The 18,429-nt window shown below is 47.3% G+C and overlaps 1 protein-coding gene across 3 annotated transcripts in view; it reads right to left on the bottom strand.

Annotated features, from left to right (window-relative positions):
• Positions 1–18,429, bottom strand: part of RASSF2 (Ras association domain family member 2) — a 28,004-nt gene that overhangs the window by 4,748 nt on the left and 4,827 nt on the right. The window contains exons 1-9 of one of the 3 annotated variants that reach the window (XM_039324173.1): positions 17,146–17,286; positions 10,245–10,330; positions 9,842–9,917; positions 9,194–9,345; positions 7,192–7,280; positions 3,492–3,652; positions 2,586–2,687; positions 1,802–1,853; positions 232–353 (exon numbers count right to left, since the gene is read on the bottom strand). In XM_039324173.1, the coding sequence (XP_039180107.1) occupies positions 232–353; positions 1,802–1,853; positions 2,586–2,687; positions 3,492–3,652; positions 7,192–7,280; positions 9,194–9,345; positions 9,842–9,917; positions 10,245–10,303 (813 nt within the window). In that variant the 5' untranslated portion in view covers positions 10,304–10,330; positions 17,146–17,286. Of the gene's footprint in view, positions 1–231; positions 354–1,801; positions 1,854–2,585; positions 2,688–3,491; positions 3,653–7,191; positions 7,281–9,193; positions 9,346–9,841; positions 9,918–10,244; positions 10,331–16,216; positions 17,117–17,145; positions 17,287–18,429 lie in introns of those variants that run through there. The other 2 variants (XM_039324174.1, XM_039324172.1) reach the window with 2 other exon arrangements.

Below are 18,429 nucleotides of genomic sequence, written 5' to 3'. Positions count from 1 at the left end.
AAATAGTTCCCAATAATTCATGAGCAAGTCAATTATTAATACAGATAATGAGAAATAATTACATAAATAAGTGAAGAGCTGTCCCCTGAAGACATGGGGGTTTTGGAAAGAAAGCCCAGGAGAGGTTTTAATGGTGGGGCCTAGCATGTTCCTCCTCCAAAGATGTTGGAGACTGAGGAAGCACCTCCACGTGATAAGCAAAGAATGGATTCCCACCACACAATAACTCACATCATATGTGACTTCTTCCACCTGGTCCTTCTCCATCAAAAAAACCTTGGAAACCTGTTCACATGGCCCCTGCAGAATCCGGGCAATCAGTGGGTAATCTGTGACCTTGAGCTTCTGCTTCTCTGCAGGAAACAGAGAACGAGGACAAGGGTTGGGATCCAGACCTCAAGAACAACTCATGTTTACCAACAGGAAAAAGAAAATGACCTCCTCTAAAACACAAATCAAGAAACTTCTCCCGGTGTACATAGGATGCACCTGTTGGATTCCCAGGAAGCATCCAAAGTCTTTCTACAGCCAGAATGACTGTGCCCCCCCGCCACCCCACCCCGGTTGATGTCAATTCCTAGGGATCACACCTTCTCCAGAATGATTTATCCCCAATCTGGTTGTTCATTGCAGTGTATTTAGGTTCATCCACCTTACTAGAGGTTGTCCTCTTCTTTTTCCTTCTACTTTTCATGTGAACTTTTTTCTTTTGTGGTCTTCTTCATTCAAAATATATCAGTGAAATCTCATGAAATTATCTGTTTTTTTCTGCTCACAGATTCTCAAGGTCTTCTGGAATCTCATGGCAATACGTAGCACTTAGATTTATATACCGCTTCACAGTGCTTGACAGGCCCCTCTGAACAGTTTACAGAGGTAGCATATTGCTCTCCCAACAAGCTCGGTCCTCATTTTACCGACCTCGGAAGGCTGAGTCTTAAGCAGGTCAGGATCGAGCTCCTGGCAGCGGGCAGAGTTAGCCTGCAATGCTGCATTCTAACCACTGGGCCACCAGGGCTCTTGCCAATGTTTCGTTTTGCCAATTTGACTGGGGGACACACCTGGACCATCTCTGGAAGCTATGCAAAGGTGGCCTGAGGGCCACCTCGCAGAGAAAAATGGAGCTAGCCGGTATTTTTTAAAAATAGTCCTAGAAGGGTCACCCGCTCTACTGACACTTGGGGACAGTTTTCAGAAGAAGACAAACACCACCACCCCCCATCTTCTGGGCACATTCTGGGAAATCTGGGAGTTTTAAAAGCAGATAGTCTGCTGTCCAAGATGAAAAGTAAAAAAGAAATCTAGGGTCATGCTGAATGCCAAGCATAGTTATTTGTATCTTTATGTGTCTTTTGCTTGGGTGAAGATTAGTTACAGCTTTTTCTTTTAATATGCCCTTGATAAATATTCACAGCAGCCTCAGAAATTATCATGAGGCCTCCACCACTATACCTCAAAATGTTATGATTAAATTGTGTTTATTATTATGGCAGGATATGGGAACAATTATGTAAACCATTGCTTTCCAACTTTGGCAACTTTAAAATGTGTGGACTTCAACTCCCAGACCTCCCCAGCCAGCAAGTTCACACATCTTAAAGTTGCTGAGGCTGAGAAATGCTCATAACAAAATAGGCAAATACAGCAATGGATTTCATGTTAATATTTGTTCTGCCCCTACAAATGTCTTTATCCTGATTCTATCCAGCTGCTCACTGGAGAGGCCCAAGAGAGGACCTTGGGTCAAAAAAAGCTTGCCCAGAAGCCCTACCACTGCAAGACACAACAATATCCTTCTCACCTCCACTGGTGTGCACAATGTACAAAGCAAATTCTTCTGCTGAGTTTTCAATCTGAAAACAGGAAAAAAAAAAAGAGCATTGGTTCTCCGTGCATGCAGCCCTTATCCAGCTCCCCAACTGCTTCTTGTTCCAAACGGGCCAAGACTGAGTCCTTTTGCTAAGGAGTTCCAGATGTCCAGATCAACATTGCCTGATATCCTGACTTCAGTTGAAACTTAACTACTAAGTTAAGGTAGTAAGCTAGAAACCAAAAAGGTGAGAGTTCTAGTCCCGTTCTGGGCACAATATCTGGCTAGGTGACTTTGTGTCGATCACCAAGAGACTGTGAGTTCTAGTCCTCCCTTGGAGAAGACAAGGTTGTTGTTGTGGGAAAAACAGGAGGAGGAAAGAGTATTAGGTATTGATAAAGGGAGAGTATTTGTAGCTGACAAGTAAACTCATCAGTTGTTGGGACAAAAATATAATTTGACAGTGTTGAGTTGCTTTCGTTGCTCTGTAGAAAATCCTGCTCCTGATTCAGCCCCCCCCCCCCCGAGGAAGCCAGGAGACTGAATGCCAGTTTGAAGGAACGTTGGGGATAGCAGGGGAGGCGAAAAGCTCCTTGCACTCTTGATCAAGCAGGAGGTAACCCTTCGAATGTCCCCAGAATGCAAAACAGGATTTGCTTGGCATGTAGAGTAGGGGAAGGAATCATTAAGAGAGAGAAGCTAAGATTTGATATTTGTACCCTAAGTCAGAAAGCTGGTCCTGCAGCAGAAACCAACCAACCAGAACAAAACATGCCTTAAATTTGTTGAGTAACAGCTTCAGAACTTGTGGTGTAGTCATGGTGCTGTTGATACGGACATTCGTGACGGAGCCATACGCTGGTGTGAACACTGAGGTCTGAGGGAGGAAGCAGAAGGAGAGAGCTGGGTTTGTGAGAAGAATCAGGCGAGGGACAGGTTGAGACTTCTGTTAGGGGAGAAGGAAGTTGTTACAGGCCATGTGTGATGCGGGCAAGGACAACGTTAGACTAAAAGACTGAGTTCCCATCATATGATTGACTAGGGCAGGGGTAGGCAACCTTGGCTCTTTTGTGACTTGTGGACTTCAACTCCCAGAATTCCTGAGCCAGCCATGCTGAGGGGAAAGGGAGATTTCCAAGCTGAGCCAGGCTGGCTCAGGAATTCTGGGAGTTGAAGTCCACGAGTCATAAAAGAGCCAAGGTTGTCTATGCCTGGACTAGGTTAATCAAACACCAAGACAATGTCCGCAGGACATGCGCTTTGTTATGCTTGCATACAATTGGTTCAGTTCACACAACCTGGCAGGATCGTGGTTGAGTTCCCACAGATTCCCAGAGTCCACCAGGGCACGGGATGAATGCAACCGATGGGTGGTTAGCCATAATTCACTGAAAGTAGAATAGGATCAAAAAGATAAACTTGGGTGCTATAGGAACTTTGGAACCGGTTGTAAGTGCTTTTTGGGGAGGTCTGTTGTACCTTCAAGCAATCACTAAGCGACCAGTCGTAAATCGAGGACTGCCTGTATGCAGCTTAAAACAATAAAGGGGGAAGGGTGAACTTTTATGGCCTCTTTTAAGACCGGCTCCTGAGGAGCTCCATTCACTCTCCTAGGATCTTCTCGCTTGCTTTGCCGAAGGGGCTTCTCCCCCCCCCTCAACCCCCCCCCCCCAAGGCTCACTTTGTGATTGTAGAAATGCCCGTTGATGGAGAAGCGGTGACGCTTGATCCGCCGCTGCTCACTGGGGGTGCGAAGGTTCCCTCTGCGGCGCACCCCCACGTCGCTCCGCGTCCGCATCAGTTGGGGCACCTCTTCCAGTTGAGCTTTGAACTCTCTGTCCTCTGAAACGGAGCGCAACAAAGGCCCGTTAAAAGAAGGCGGACCTCGACCTTGGAAGCATCCACAGGACTGGAGGCATCACTTCAAGGAACGCCACCGGGGCTGCTGTCACCCCCACCCCCGTGGTGCACATTCCACCCCTTTCTTAGGTGTGAGCAATGCCTGTAAAAGGGTGTGTGTGTATGTGTTTTCGCATTTGTCATGATGTTGCCACTCTGCAAGAGTCGCTGAGATGCACACAAGCAATCTTTGATTTACAATAGCAAAAGCAAGAGCACTTTGACTTATATACCCCTTCACAGTGCTTCACAGCCCTAAGCAGTTTACAGAGTCAGCCTATTGCCCCTGCCCCCAACAATCGTTCCTCATTTTACCGACCTTGGAAGAATGGAAGGCTGAGTCAATCTTGAGCCAGCCAGGATTGAACGGCTGGCAGTCAGCAGAATTAGCCTGCGGTGCTGCATTCTAACCCCTGCCCCACCAGGGCTCCTACAGCCATTCATTCAGTGGCCATTCGCTGAAGAAAGTGACTTACGGCCGTTTTTCACACTGACAATCATTGCAGCATCTCCCTGGCCACGTGACCACAATTCAGATGCTTGGCAACTGACAACTGACTTAGGACAGGCGCAGCCTCTCCTGGTCTGGTGATTGTCCTTTGTGACCTTCCCAGCTGGCTTCTGACAAGCCAAGGCAAAGGGGGACCTGGACTTGCTTAATGACCGTATTCACTTATGAGATCCCCTTTTGTGACCTCCTGGCAAGCAAAGTTAATGGGGAAGCCAGGTTCACTTAACTTCCTTCGGAGCAAAGGAAATTTTGAGCTCAGTTAGGGTTGTAAGTCAAGGACTACCTGTATAACTTAATAAATTATGATTATCAACTTGATCATCTATACAACCCCCCCCCCTCCAACACCTCTGTCAAATAGAGAAGGACACTTTAAATTGTGGGAAACGCACACACACACACACACAGAAAAATTTAGATGTAAGAAGATAGACAATATTCATTTGTTTTCCTTTGCTAGGAAGAGAAACATTTCAAGACCCGTCTCCAGCGGGGAGAGCTGCCTGATGAATGGCGCCTTTTACAGACAGGAGCCAGCTCTTCCCGCTTACACCAAGACAAAAAGAGGCTTTCCACACCCAACAAAGATCGTGTTATGTGGGCAGAGAATTGGGTGTGCAGTCTGCAAAAGGAGATCTGCTACCCAGGGCCCTCTTGAATCCTAATTTCACCGTCAAGGGGAGGAGGGGAGCAGCAGAAAGAAATGAACTGGAACTAACTTCAGTGGAAATTGTTCCGAAATTCATCAGGCCCACAGAAAATCTCCTTGTGGCTCTCAGACCATCCCAAGGAGGCTCTGCAGCCAACGTCTCGCTCTCCTTTTGTGGCCTGGAGCGGCGCCATTATTGTGAGAGGGAATTCACAGATGCCCTTCTGGCAGCCAGATGCCAAACCTCAGCCACTGTCCGATTTCTGCACAAAGCTTTGGCTTTTCAAGTCACTCAAGGGCTCCCTTGGAATTTTTCAGCCGGGGGGTTTCCTTAATTTTTTGCCACTGAAATGTTTTGACAGTGAAATTTGTGGGAAGGCTACGCAGCTCCTGGAATTATTGGTGGATTGTTTTCTAATCACTGAAATTAAAAAAGGGGAGGGAAAGGGGCGTTTGGATAGTGGCTCCTAACAAGGAGCTCAGTTTGAGCCCGGAAGCCTCCTGCAATGGCCCAGCCTTCGTTGCACCTTTCCATGAAACATCGGCCAGAAAACCACCAAGCTCAGTGAGCAGCAAGGATCCCTACAAACATCCTCCTTTATTGGTGCCCCCTTGAACAGAATGGGGGGAAAGCCCTCTGAGAATGAGGGGGGGAGGGTTTAAACCTGAATTGGCTTAGATTGGATTGTCACGCTGTTCTCTGATGATTAAAGCCGGTGCAACTTAAGCTGCCTCTGCAATTCGCCCCTTCCTGCATTTGATGTTTTGGCAACCGCTCTTTGGCTGCAGGACTCCTGCAGTTAATGGAGGAAGTAAGAAGGGGAAGTTCTCAGCCACTCTCAGTCGATGGCAAGATAAGATAAGCAAGATAAGCTGCACAGCAGCCTCAGCCCCCCCCCCATTTGTGTAGGGCCAGCCCAGCAGCTCTGGCCCTATGGAAGTCAGAGGGCAGAGATGCTGTTTCCAAATCATGCACAGCCCAGCATCTTTCATTCCGTGACCGCACAGTGGTCGGGGCCAAAAGGAGGAAGGAAAGGGGCAAAATGCACCGCGTACATTTTGCAAATGCTAACCAGAGCAACTAGGCCTAGGGGGTGGGGGGAAGGGTTGCCAAGAGTCTAGAGGGGGGTCGAGAGGCTGCTGTCCTGGGAACAGAAGACAATTTTCTGGGATAAGGACTCATTGGGAGATGAATGCACAATAGGTCTTCTGCATATGTACGCGTGCACACACAGGAAAAGAGAGAAAGAGAGAGAGAGAGAGAGAGAGAGAGAGAGAGAGAGAGAAGGCTGCTTCATGTTCAGAAAAGTGTATGTTTCCTCTATGAGCTACAATAAGCTGCTGGCTTATTGACTGTAATTCTGATGGCAAAGGAATCCCAGCCTTTCTGAGCCTCGCAGCCCATCAGCAGTTCTCCTGTTTTCTCAAACAGGAAGGACAGCCATGGCAACTCAGAGGAACAATGGTTTGTGTTGCAAGAAAGGAGGATTCTGTTGCCAAGGGGAAGAGAAGCCAAGCTGATTCCTTCACATCCCTGGGTGCCAGGTGTGTGTGTGTGTGTGTGTGTGTGTGTGTGTGTGTGTGTGTGTGTGTGTGTACAAGCTTAGTTTCTAGTGCTGGTCTTGCAAATTCCTAAGCCATAGAGCTCTGCTAGATCATATCAAAGATCTATGGGGATTTCATTCTCCACAGATGCCACAATCCCACAGGCAAGAATCTGTCCACGTGGATGTGTGTACGCATGTGTGCATACTTGCAAAGCTGTTTCTCCTACTGTCATTTCCCAACTGACAGCATATTCGGGCACATAATTCAGGGCTAAGCAATCACAGTTCTGTTTGCCATAATGCTCTCTATTTTTAAAATCGTCCAACCTGGAAATTCTTTTAAAGCAATTTATCCCCAGAGTTGAGCAGAGATGATCATTCCTAATCCTGAAATGAAATATACATTGCAACCTTTGAAGGGAGGGAGGGAGGGAGGGAGATGGACTCAGATTCAGTGGCAACTGGGGTGCCATAGAGAACCTGATGGACTAGGATAGAGACATATGAAGAAGGTTACTCTAAGTGGTCACTAGGAAATGAAAATGACTTGATGGCACATAATTGATCAATTAGGGAAAAAGAGGAGGAGGGTCTACGCAAAGCATGCCTTAAACTAAAGGCAGGATATAAATCTAACAAATACACGTATAAATATCATTTTTTATTCTTTCTGAAACAATGCAAGGAGATCCCACTGATAGAAATTCATGAAAAAGAGCTTCTTTCTTTCACTCACCCCTTGGTCTCAGCAGCAGTTCTTCCTTTTCAATCTTACCTGTTTTCCCATCTGTCGCGTCCCCTTCGGATGTGGGCTCAGCCTCTGTGACCTGAATATCAGGCAAGGTCGTGGGCTTAATGACAGACCTTGGGATGAAAGAGAGAAAGAAGTAAACACCCAAGGGGGTAGGAATAGCCAACAGGACTTTGTCAAGCTTTATGAAGCAAGTAATTCTTATTGAGATGCCAACCATCCAAGGACGTTTAGTCCATCGGTTGGGGTGAAGATGGGAAGAAGGAAAGTGGCAAGGAGGGGCTTCCATTATGGAAGCCCTGCACAGCTGGCCACAGGTCTGCAAGGAGGGCAACACTCAGCCCTCCACGGGAAAAGGCAGGAGAAAGCCATCCTACAATAGTGCAGCTGGTTAGGATGTAAAGCTATAATCTGGGGAACTGCAGGCATAGATGAACCAACCTTTGTGCCTGCATGAATTTTGTTTGGGGAAAAAGAAAGAAAGAAAGAAAGAAAGAAAGAAAGAAAGAAAGAAAGAAAGAAAGAAAGAAAGAAAGAAAGAAAGAAAGAAAGAAAGAAAGAAAGAAGGGGAAGGAAGGAAAGAATGAAGGAAGAGGTAAAACTCTCAATAATCCCAATTTATTCAAAAAGTTAAGTGTCTCAATGCCAAATGAGCTGAACCTCCTAGACAAAATCCAATTTCCACTCCAATCAAATAATGTCAATTGAAATAGATTATATTGTTATGTTATATATCATATCATATTATACTAATATTCTGTTATTTTATAATTAATAATTCATTTATCTTATGAATAAATAACTCAGAGCAGCAAACGTACATTATACTGCTACCTTTTCTTTTCCCCACAAGAACAGCCCTGTGATGTGGGTTTGGGTGAGAGAGAGGCTGTGTGGCCTAGTAGTTAAGGCACCAGCTTGAAACCAGGAGACGGTGAGTTCTAGTCCCGCCTTAGACATGAAAGCCGGCTGGTGACCCTGGGCCAGTCGCGCTCTCTCTCTCTCTCTCATCCCAACTCACCTCACAGAGCAGAAGGAGGGAGTATTCAATACGTTTGTCACCTTGCGATATTTATAAAACTAAAAAAGACAGGATAAAATAAAATAAAAATATTCCAGGAATTGAAATTGAAATTCTCATCTGAGGGTATTTTCATATTTAGGTCAGCCTTCCCTCGAGTCCAAACCTTTATTTAAGTCAAAGATTACAGAGAGTCGTCTTGAAACCAAAACAGGAAAATTAAAACAGGCAAAAAAGAATTATATGTTATCACACTAAGGATCATAACTGCAGGTTTGGGGAATTTTCCGTGCAAAACTCTGTCCTTCCAAAATGGCCAGGCTGCACTGTGGAACTCGGGCTAAGCCCCACAACAAATCTCCCCAGGGTGTGCTAGGAATCCCTCATAATTTTTGGATCAAAAGAGCCAGTTTGGTCTCGTAGGGGTCAGGACAGAAAGCAGGAGACGGTGAGTTCTAGTCCCGCCTTAGACACAAAAAATGGCTGGGTGACTTTGGGCCAATCGCTCCCTCAGCCCACTCCAGCAACAGGTGGATGGTTTGTGGGGAAAACAGGAGAGGAAGGTGTGCTGGATGTGTTCATTGCCTTATTTATAAAAACAATAAAGGTAGGATATGTATAGAAAAACAAACAGAGAAACATTGGGAAAAAGAATCTGATCAGGTGGGAAAGGGGGAGGGGGGGCAGGCCAGAGTTCCAAAGGGGCTTCCTGTCCTCCCCAAAGTCCCAAATCCCCTCCTCCCACAAGCAGGCTATAGGAGCACCTTCACCTCTGAGAAAAGCCCATTCAGAGCGGGGGGGGGGGGAATCTGGGGCAGAGAACAGCTGCTCACTCGCCTCTCCTCCCTGAACAAAAGCACCATCAGGAGTGGGTGGCAGACATTTGCCTGCAACCTGCCATTAGCCTTTATCTCCGGGCACAAGCCATGACTAATACGACAAACACACACACGCACACACACACCCACACCCACACAGGCCTCCCGCGTAGGGGTGTGTACTGACCCGTGGGCGCCCAGGTTGCAGCCAGAGTGCCAGGAGGAGGAGGAAGGAGGCGGGCGCAGGCGCTGGTTGTCGTCCTGCATCTGCAAGCGGATGGGCCTGCAGAGCCCCCAGGAGATGTTCAGCAGGCCCTCCACGATGAACTCGCCTTCTTCCTGCGGGGAGGGAGAGCAAGGGGCCCTCAGGGATGACCACTCCGTTCGACAAGCTTCCCCACAGCTCTGCCAATATGATTGTGGCCCACCTCCTTTTGAAGTGTGACCCTCAACGTGCCAGCCAAAATATGCTATGAGCAACGATGAAACATTCACACTTTATGGTATAGACCACAATTTATAGAAGAAGGAGGAGGAGGAGGAGGAGGAGAAGAAGAAGCAGGAGAAGAAGCAGGAGGAGGAGGAGGAGGAGGAGGAGGAGGAGGAGGAGGAGGAGGAGAAGAAGAAGAAGAAGAAGAAGAAGAAGAAGAAGAAGAAGAAGAAGAAGAAGAATTGGAGGAGGAGGAGGATTATTATGAGTATGAGTACTAGTATTATTGGCTGAAGGGAAAGGGAGCCTAAGGCCAGAACTGCCCTGCCTTCCCCGTGCAGCAAACTCTCCTCGGCTCCTGACTTCTCGCCCTCTGTGCATCTGGGGACTGAGTCCTTTTCCTACCTCTCGGTGCCGAAGCTGCAGGTTGTGGCCCTCGTAGTAGAGGTTGTACGTCTTCAAGTGTAGCAGGAGCTCATTCCTGGAGGGAGGGAGGGGCAGGAGGAGTTAGAAGCAGACAGGGAGCCTGGAGAAGTCAAACAGAAAGGCAGCTAGTCCTTGACTTACAACCGCAGTTCAGCCCCAAATTTCTGTTGCTAAGGGAGACAGTGGTCAAATGAGTTTTGCCCCATTTTACGACCTTTGTTAAGTGAATCAATGCAATGATTAAATCAGCAGCATGACTAGTAAGCGAATCTGCCTTCCCCATTGACTTTGCTTGTCAAAAGGGGATCACGTGATCCCGGTGCTCTTTCCTCTCAGAGCCCACCGTAGACTCGCACAGAGGGACAACTGAGGAATGGCTTACTTTGAAATGTATTTGTCTTGCCCACAAGGGACCAGAGAGGTCTCGCTGCCAAACTCCATCCTGGGAAGAGCATGAGGAACACCGGCCTGGATTTGAAGACAAGAAAAGACCTAGTTTATCTCTGGCTTAAACAGGGGCAAAGAATCTCGGCACCCAGAAGTTACTTAATGCAATGACAAACTCCAGATTATGTTTGGTGTGTGTTGGTCAACAGCAAAATATCCAAAAGTGCAGGAGAAGAGCCCGGTGTTTAAGAACCGAGGGACGAGTGGAGCGTCAGCAGCAGCTTTTTATTCCTAAAACTGACAGGTGGCAAGATGTGAACTCTCCAGACCGGCTTTTGCTCTACAGACAAGTGTTTCTCAACCTTGACAGCTTTAAGTTGGGTGGACTTCAACTGCCAGAATTCCCCAGCCAGCCAGCTGGAATTCTACAGAGAAGATCATCTGCCAGGGCTAAGAGTGGTCCAGAGTGCATCTGCCTAGCAACCTCACCTCCTATCCAGAAAAAACGAAAGCAAGGCAGTCTGCAACCTTCCAGGGACCACAACCAGATCCAAACCCAGAAGAGGCAAATCCAGAATCTACAAGAGCCAGATCCAAAATTAGACTACAAAGGAAATTGAGGAAGTGGGCAATTTGCATCTGCTCTGCTTGATCCAGATTCTGGATTGCCCGGCAGGGGTGATCCGCAGGGGCAGTTGTGTGTGTGTGTGGGGGGGAGGGAGGGAGGGAGGCAATGAACAAAAGCACTATTGCAGTGACGTGATGCAATCTCCAGTCCTCCTACAGAGGAATTCTGTGCCAAAGAAAACATGCAATGTAGCAATCACTAAATTCAGGAGAAGTGGACTAAAAATGATACCTGGGAAGATTTACCTACAGAAGTAGTGAATGCATCAGACTTATGAGCCCATCAATGACGGAGTCCAAAAGCATTGGAGGACTTATTCGGACTTTTCTATCTGGCTTCTAAAATTTCAAGAACAGCTTTGCTAGCTTTTAAGAGCTTGAAACCTATTTTTAAGGTTAAAAAGGCAAAGTTCTAAAGCGAGGAATCGCTTTCCTATGCACCTCCCTGGTTCTGCAGCAGACAAAACATTCTGGGTGCAACTCCTTGCATTTCTTCTGTCTGGCCTCTGTTATTCACAGCTGTCCACCAGACAGAGGCTCATTAGTTGCAAAACCCCTAAAGCAGGAAGCGGGGCAGCATAAGGCCAGCGTTGCATCCGCAAAGACATTGTTTTTCCGGAGGGGGGGGCCAGGAGACAAAGAGAGCAGAAGTACTAATAATATCACAAGGCCCCAGCAAGGCAACTGTCTCCACTCCGCATTTCCTGCCGGATCTCATAACTAGCACAACAAGGCGCAGGTCGTGGCCAGGCAGCTCCACCGGACCTTTTGGGAGCCTGACTACATGCTTCCAGGGGAAGGGGGTGCCCCTGCGGGCATCAGAGCCAGATGAAGGGCCTGGAGCCCAGAAGCCCGTGAAAAAGGGGGGTCCTCCCAGTCCAAATTCCATATACAGAAGCAAATTGGGTTGGTCGTGGAGTCAATGGATGGACAAAAATGCCAAATCCGGTGTAAACATCTGGCTGACTTTGCCATGAACAAAAATAATAAAAAACAGCCAGCAGCTGCATAAGACATTTGCATAGGGGAATTTGCTTTCCCAAGCAAAGAATCTTGTTTGATCCAGATGTTTGTTCTCAGATTACAATAAGCTGGCTTTCATTGTCCAGTCTGGTTCCCCCCCCCCCAAATGGGTTGGCTTTCAATTCCATAATCCCCGATCCTGGAACCATCGAAGCAGTTGCCAAAAGTGCCCTTCTGCATTTATGGGGAAAGAGAGAGGATCAGAGCCTGAAAAAGAGACAGAATTTGGACAAAATTCTGCCTTCTCTTACATCCTTCAAAACACAACTCCTCTCTCCCAAGAGACTGTGAAACAGTTCCCAGAAAAATCTGGGAAACCTCTGCCCTTTTCTGGATGTTTTAGGGAGAATCTGACATTTCTTCCAGGGCTTGCTAGATGCTTCTGCAATGAGCACTATAAACATTCAAAGCAGCAGCAAAAATTCAGACTCTGGATGGGCTGAACTCAAATCAAAGGAAAGTTATAACATGATGCCACAATAGTAGTCCTTGACTCATGACCACAAGCTGCCAAGCATGCCGTCTGGAGAATTCGGGGGGGGGGGCAAATGGGTGCCAGGCCAGAACAGAGTCCTCAGTCCGTGAAAGGGCCATATGGGCCTTGCCATCCCCTGGGCTCCCCTGCCTGGCATCAGCGGAGGGGCAAAGGGCATCACCTGCTTTGTCGCATCTTTGAGAAAACGATGCAAATGTCATCTGTCATTCAAGAGAAGGTGTCACAAAGCCCCTGCTGCCCCCCCCATCATCTCCTTTTCCCCTTAGAGTTGCATGAGCTCCTCTTCACCCCTGGGTACATTGGGGAGCGACCCCCAGAGTTCTAGGGAAAGGGCTGAATCTGGCCAGGGCCCTCCCCTGCGCTCCACACTAGAGGAGGCAGGCAGAAAATGAGGCAGAAGCCATTCCAGAATGCATCTGAGGCACCCCGATTTTTGCCAAGGAAACACCAAGTTGGTGGCCACGACATCCCTGGGAAATCATTTGCATGCAACCGCGAAATCATCACTCAGTGTCATGGCAGGAATTAAGAACAAGGGGCAAAGGGCCTGCAAAGAGAATACCAAGTTGCACTATTGTTCCTGACACACACAAAACCCCTGTGAGAAATGCAGGTGCGTCACGTGCAAGGAAAGCAGCTGCTCAGCCTCCGAGTGAGGCAGCCTTTGTCCTTCATAAGCAGACAGCTCAGCATCTGCCAGGGGTTCTCCCCACACCAAACTCCCCGAGATACATTGCAGGGAAAGCAGACAGCTATTCACTTGCATCCTTTTAGTGAATCTACCTGAAAGGATTAGCTTAACGACCCGCTAAAAGAAGGCAAACGTCCAGCTGTCTGCAAGGAGTATAAATTTTTCCATTGCCCACCATCCAGTCAGAGCTGAAAAAGCTTCTTGGATGAGAAGGGAAACGACTTCAAGCATCAGAGTTTTGATTACATGGCCATGAGGATGCTGCAATGGTTGTGTGAAAAATGGTCATAAGTCATTTTTTTCCATTGCTGTTGTAACTTTGAATAGTCACTAAATGAACTGTTGTTAAGTCAAGGACTACCTGTATAATTATTTAGGTTCCCAACCAGCAGCAGCAGATAAATGACCTCAGGGCAGGAAAATATGCTACAGAATTTCAGTGCTGGTCAAAGCTGGACCTAGGATTTGGGGGGGGGGGCATCTGGGTGTCTGCTGCATTTTTATAAAACCAAATGGCTTTTCTCTACCATTTAATGCAGAATTTTTCAAACTTTAATATGTGTAGACCTCAACTCCCAGAATTCTCCAGCCAGCATGCTGACCTGGGAATTCTAGGAGTTGGAAGTCTGGGTATTTAAAGTTGCAAAGATTGAAAAACGTTACACTGAATACAACTTCCAGTTGAGGAACTGTATCTAGCTTGGAACGGAAAATTTTGTTCTCTATGGAGCATTTAAGCCCTTCTGAGGATTTCACTATTTCCCTACAATTTCTAGTATTTAGCAATTGTTGTTTTATTGGCACTATTTAGATCAACAGCCATTCCATACATACTTGCTTTAGTAATTTCTGTCCATTCTTCCTTCCACTCTGTAGATACAGATGATTCCATGAAAATGATCTAGTTTATTTGCAAGGGGAGTGGAAAAAAAGCAAGATGGAAGCTACAAAACCCCACACCCTTGTAGGCGTGGCTCTCATCGCATGTTCACAGCTGCCATCTTGACATTTTTTATCCCTCCTACAGACACTGTTGCTAATTAGCTTGGAAACAGCAAGAAGGAAAAACCTGAAGATAAAACTGGAAAAGTATTTTACTGACTCCAAAGCATTTCAGGATAAAATCAGGCTGATCTCTGGACTGAAGGACCAAATAACTAGTTAAATATTTTCAAATAATTAGTCAGTAAACACTCACTGATATCATTATATAGGTCAAATATTGCCAGACTCTTTCAGACCAGAGCATGTTCATCTGAAGAACTGGCTTGCTGCCAACCCCTCTTTCTGAATTAAGAAAGTGGTTTGAGAAAGATAACTAAAAAATAAGGCATTTGTTGTGTTTTGATCATTGCTTTGTTCCGCCTTTCTTCGATAAAATATTTTGCAACTACAGAATGGCCTTTATTGTCCTTGAGCAAATAAGAGTTTAATTGTTGCATTTATCAAAACCTTCCCTAGCACTGTGTGAAATTATAATTTATGACCATTAAAAAAATTACTCCTCCGCAGAATCATTTAGCTAATTTGCTTTTGTCATCAGCATAAATATTAACACTTCTGAACATTAAATTCCCTTTGTTTCGTTTGGATAACATTCAAACTTTCTCAGTTCCCAGGATCATAAAATAAAACTCTATTTACTCCATCTTTCCACTTAGTCCCAGGCCAAGAATCTGCAGTTGGGAGGAAGCAAACTTGAATAGAAGATCTACTTTGTTTTCAAATAACTTCTCAGGGACAGTCAACTCAAACAATGTGCGAAGCGGGGCTCAGACGCAGGCATTCGCCAAGAATGAACGAACGAACATGGTGTCTCTCCACTCAGGAATTTGGGATTGGAACCAGAAGAGGGTTTACAAGTCCGTTCAGACTAAATCAGGAGTATTTCTGGCACCTCTTGCTCAAGTTTTTTTTTTTCCAGCAGGCTAATTTAAAGAAGGTACCATTTCATTGTCCTTATTGCTAAATCAACTCAAATTCTGGTTCCTAGAGATTTGTCATTATATTCCAAACTAACCTGATATCTACCAATTTTCTGACCACACCAGGAGCTGCCAGGATCCCCCTCTGAGCTCCGTTGTATGCAAAGCACACCTCTTCTTCCGTGATCAGCAATGGCTCAGCCTAGCCTGATCAGCCACACCCCATCCACTTGGGTGGGGGATTTTGGGAATTGAAGTCCACAAGTCTTAAAGTTGCCAGGAGACCCCTCTTCTACCCAATTCATATACCCCTTAGACCAGGGGTTTTCAAACTGAGCCCTTTTATGACTTGTGGACTTCAACTCCCAGAATTCCTCAGCCAGGAATTCTGGGAGTTGAAGTCCACAAGTCATAAAAGGGCCAAGGTTGAAGACCCCTGGCTTAGGCCAAACAATGGGGATATGCAAACTATTTGCTCCTTTTTCTGCAACAGATGTAGGCAGGGTGGCATTGCCTTATATAGCGATTCAAAGCTTCCTGATTATTAGAAGAGTAAGACGTTGCAACATCTTACTGTTAATGAGCAAAAGGAAACACGTGTTAGAAGAGGAACAGCTTGAATCAGCACCCATTCTCCCAATTCAGGAGGGTTTCAGAGTTTTGAAATAAATTTGCAAATCACTTAAAGAACTATAAAAGTCTTCCCCAATCTGGAATCTTGTAGATGTGCTGAAGATCTGATCTTCTGGATGATACTCTCAATATTCAGACACGGAGCAAGTTAATAAGATAAAAAGTGGTGAAATTCTAGTACATGACTTGGTGAAATACAAGGTATCCCTAAATTGCGGACGAGCTGCCTGCAAAACAGAACAATTATCAAGGTAAAACTCTAGCAAAATGAACGTTTCCAATTATTTTAGCAACTATTTTAAAGCAAAACCAGAAAATGAAGCCTTAAGAAAAACAACAGGTAGAATAGCATCAGAAGAAAACTTAGATCTTTGGGTCAAAAATCAAATGGAAATAGAACAAACTAGGAGAAAAATAAATACAGGACGCCCGAAGTTATCAAATAGCGCCTTGCCTAGTGTGCTGCATTCCATTTGTTCACGACTACAACTCCGGTCATTACAACCCATAATCACAATTGTTCACTAGTGCAATTTTAGGAAGGAGGAACGGCCTTTTTTTACGCATTTCACCTGCACGGGTCCTGCCAAAACACAAGGCTCCAGATGCTCCAGATGTCCTTGCAGCAGCAGAGTGAACGTTTCTCCAAGAGCAACTGACACCACCTGGCCTGAGCTGCTCAGGCAGGGCGGAAGGCAACCCTGCACGTGTCTGCCAGCCCAGCTTCCTCTTTTCACCTTCCTTTCTTCCTTCCACCCCACTTCTTCCGGCTCCTGAGATCAGCAACCTGGACCAAGAGCAGAACCCGGGAAGGTCTCCTCTTGGCCTCGAAGGCAGCGGATCCGGATCCAGGGCAGCAGACGCACGGAAGCAAAGAGACCTCCCTCCACCTGCCCTCCGCATCACCCGTTCTGGCTTCTAAACTCTCGGGCTGAGCTCGCACACCATCTAAGCTGGCTTTCCTTTTAACAAGCCAAGATGTTTTTGAGTGCACTGCAAGAACACCAAACATCTGAACGAAGGCTGAGTTCCCAATCCCAGACAAACTCGGGCCACGCTGGATGTGAATCGCGCCCAAGCACTGGTGCCCCCAGTGGGAGAGATGGGTGGGAGGCGAGTCCCCACGACTTCACCAACCCCTGGCCTGGACCCGAGTCAGCGCTTCTCTGCGGGCGGCTCTTCTCTGGGCTTCTGGGCGGAGCGGACGGGAGACGCGGCCGGAGGACCACCGGGCTCTAACCACTAGGCCCTTCGCCCTCGGCGGCAACAGGCAGCGGCCACCGAGCGCTTGCCGCGCCCGGGAGGCTCTTGGGGCGCGGCTGGGCATCCTGGCCAGGCTCGGGGCGCCGCGCCTTCGGGCCGCCGCGGGTCAGGCGGGCGGCGAGGGGCGCGGGAGCGGCCGCCCGGGGCCACAGGGACCGGCTCTGCCCCCCGCCCAGGAGGACGCGCTCCGCCCAGGCGCGGAAGAGCGGCGGGCAGCCGGCACAGAGCGAGCCGTTACCGGGAGGCGGGCGGGCGATCCAGTTCCGGGCTGCGATCCGCGATGCGGCCGGCGGGGCTGGGCGCTGGTCCGGCGCGGGCGGCGGCCAAGTCAGATGAGGCGGCGGGGCGGCCCCCAGCCTCACGCCCCTCCTCTGCGCCGAGCCCGCCAATGGCCGCGCGCCCACTCCCCCCCCCCACTCCTGCTCGCTGATTGGCGCCGGCCCGGGCGGGGGGCGCGCCGGGTGGGGGGTTCGCGGGCTCCGCTGGTCTGTCCGGGGTGGCTCGTCAGCCGGCAAAGGGGGGGGGGGCAGGACCGGGTTTCTGTGCTCCTGTTTCTCTTCTGTGGTTCAAGCCTTGATGTGAATTTTGCTCATCTTGGAAACCGACACGTGCATTTTTGCAAAACATTCAGAAATCATCCCCAGGCTTGCAGTCTGCCTTTGGTATCAAGTATCTAATTGCCTGCCACTAAAATCCCTTGCTTTTTTTTTTCCACTAAGGGTTGCTTTCTGTTGTAATTAATTGCACTTCCTCTGGGCATCGTAATATTAAATATTCACATAACTCTATTTGGGCACGTTTCTTCTATTGTCAGGGCTTCCAAGGGGCAAGCGCAATTATTGTGACTTCTGAAAGCCAATCCTAAGCAGTTTCTTAGGAAATGTCCCCAAGCCTTGCATAATTTAGAGGTTTGCAAGAAAAGGACAAATTAAAGAAGCAAATTGATCTTGGAAGGATAAGAGACTATCACCTCAACTCCTAAAGAAGGCTCACCTTCTTCGGTGAAAAGTGCATAATTTTATTGAGCAGGTGAAGTTGGAAAGATTAGCTTGCTAAACAGGCCCCTGAAGGGTTTTTAAAGTTTTTTTTTTTAAAAAAAGTATTAGCTGTTTTCTCATAGTGCTACACAACACCTACTTTGGCCAACCAAACTGCCTTGCAGATAGATCCCAAAGACAGGCATCACATTTTGTGCAACCTGATGGCTTAAATGGGTTCTTGAATAAAGCACAATTCACTGGGCATGGATAGAAGTGAAGCCATAAAGGAGGGATTACAATTCACTGTGGCAAAATTCAGATCCACATTAAGCCAAGATCAAACGAATACCTGGTTGACATGAACATCTTTCACTATACCTCTCCATACTGTTTTCTGCTTGCACAGCATGTGTTTTGTATGACATCCATATAAAGTCCATGTATGTCCTTTCATTGTATAAACATCTCATCTCTTTTTTTCATAATCTTGTCCATTTCACCCAACCACAATCTATTCGGTTGTCCATTCCTCTCAACCCTTG

This window comes from Crotalus tigris, unplaced genomic scaffold, assembly GCF_016545835.1.
Source record: "Crotalus tigris isolate CLP2741 ecotype Arizona unplaced genomic scaffold, ASM1654583v1 scf7180000024293.1627790, whole genome shotgun sequence".
Classification (NCBI taxonomy): Eukaryota; Metazoa; Chordata; class Lepidosauria; order Squamata; family Viperidae; genus Crotalus; species Crotalus tigris.
This window is presented reverse-complemented; position numbering and strand designations above follow the sequence as displayed.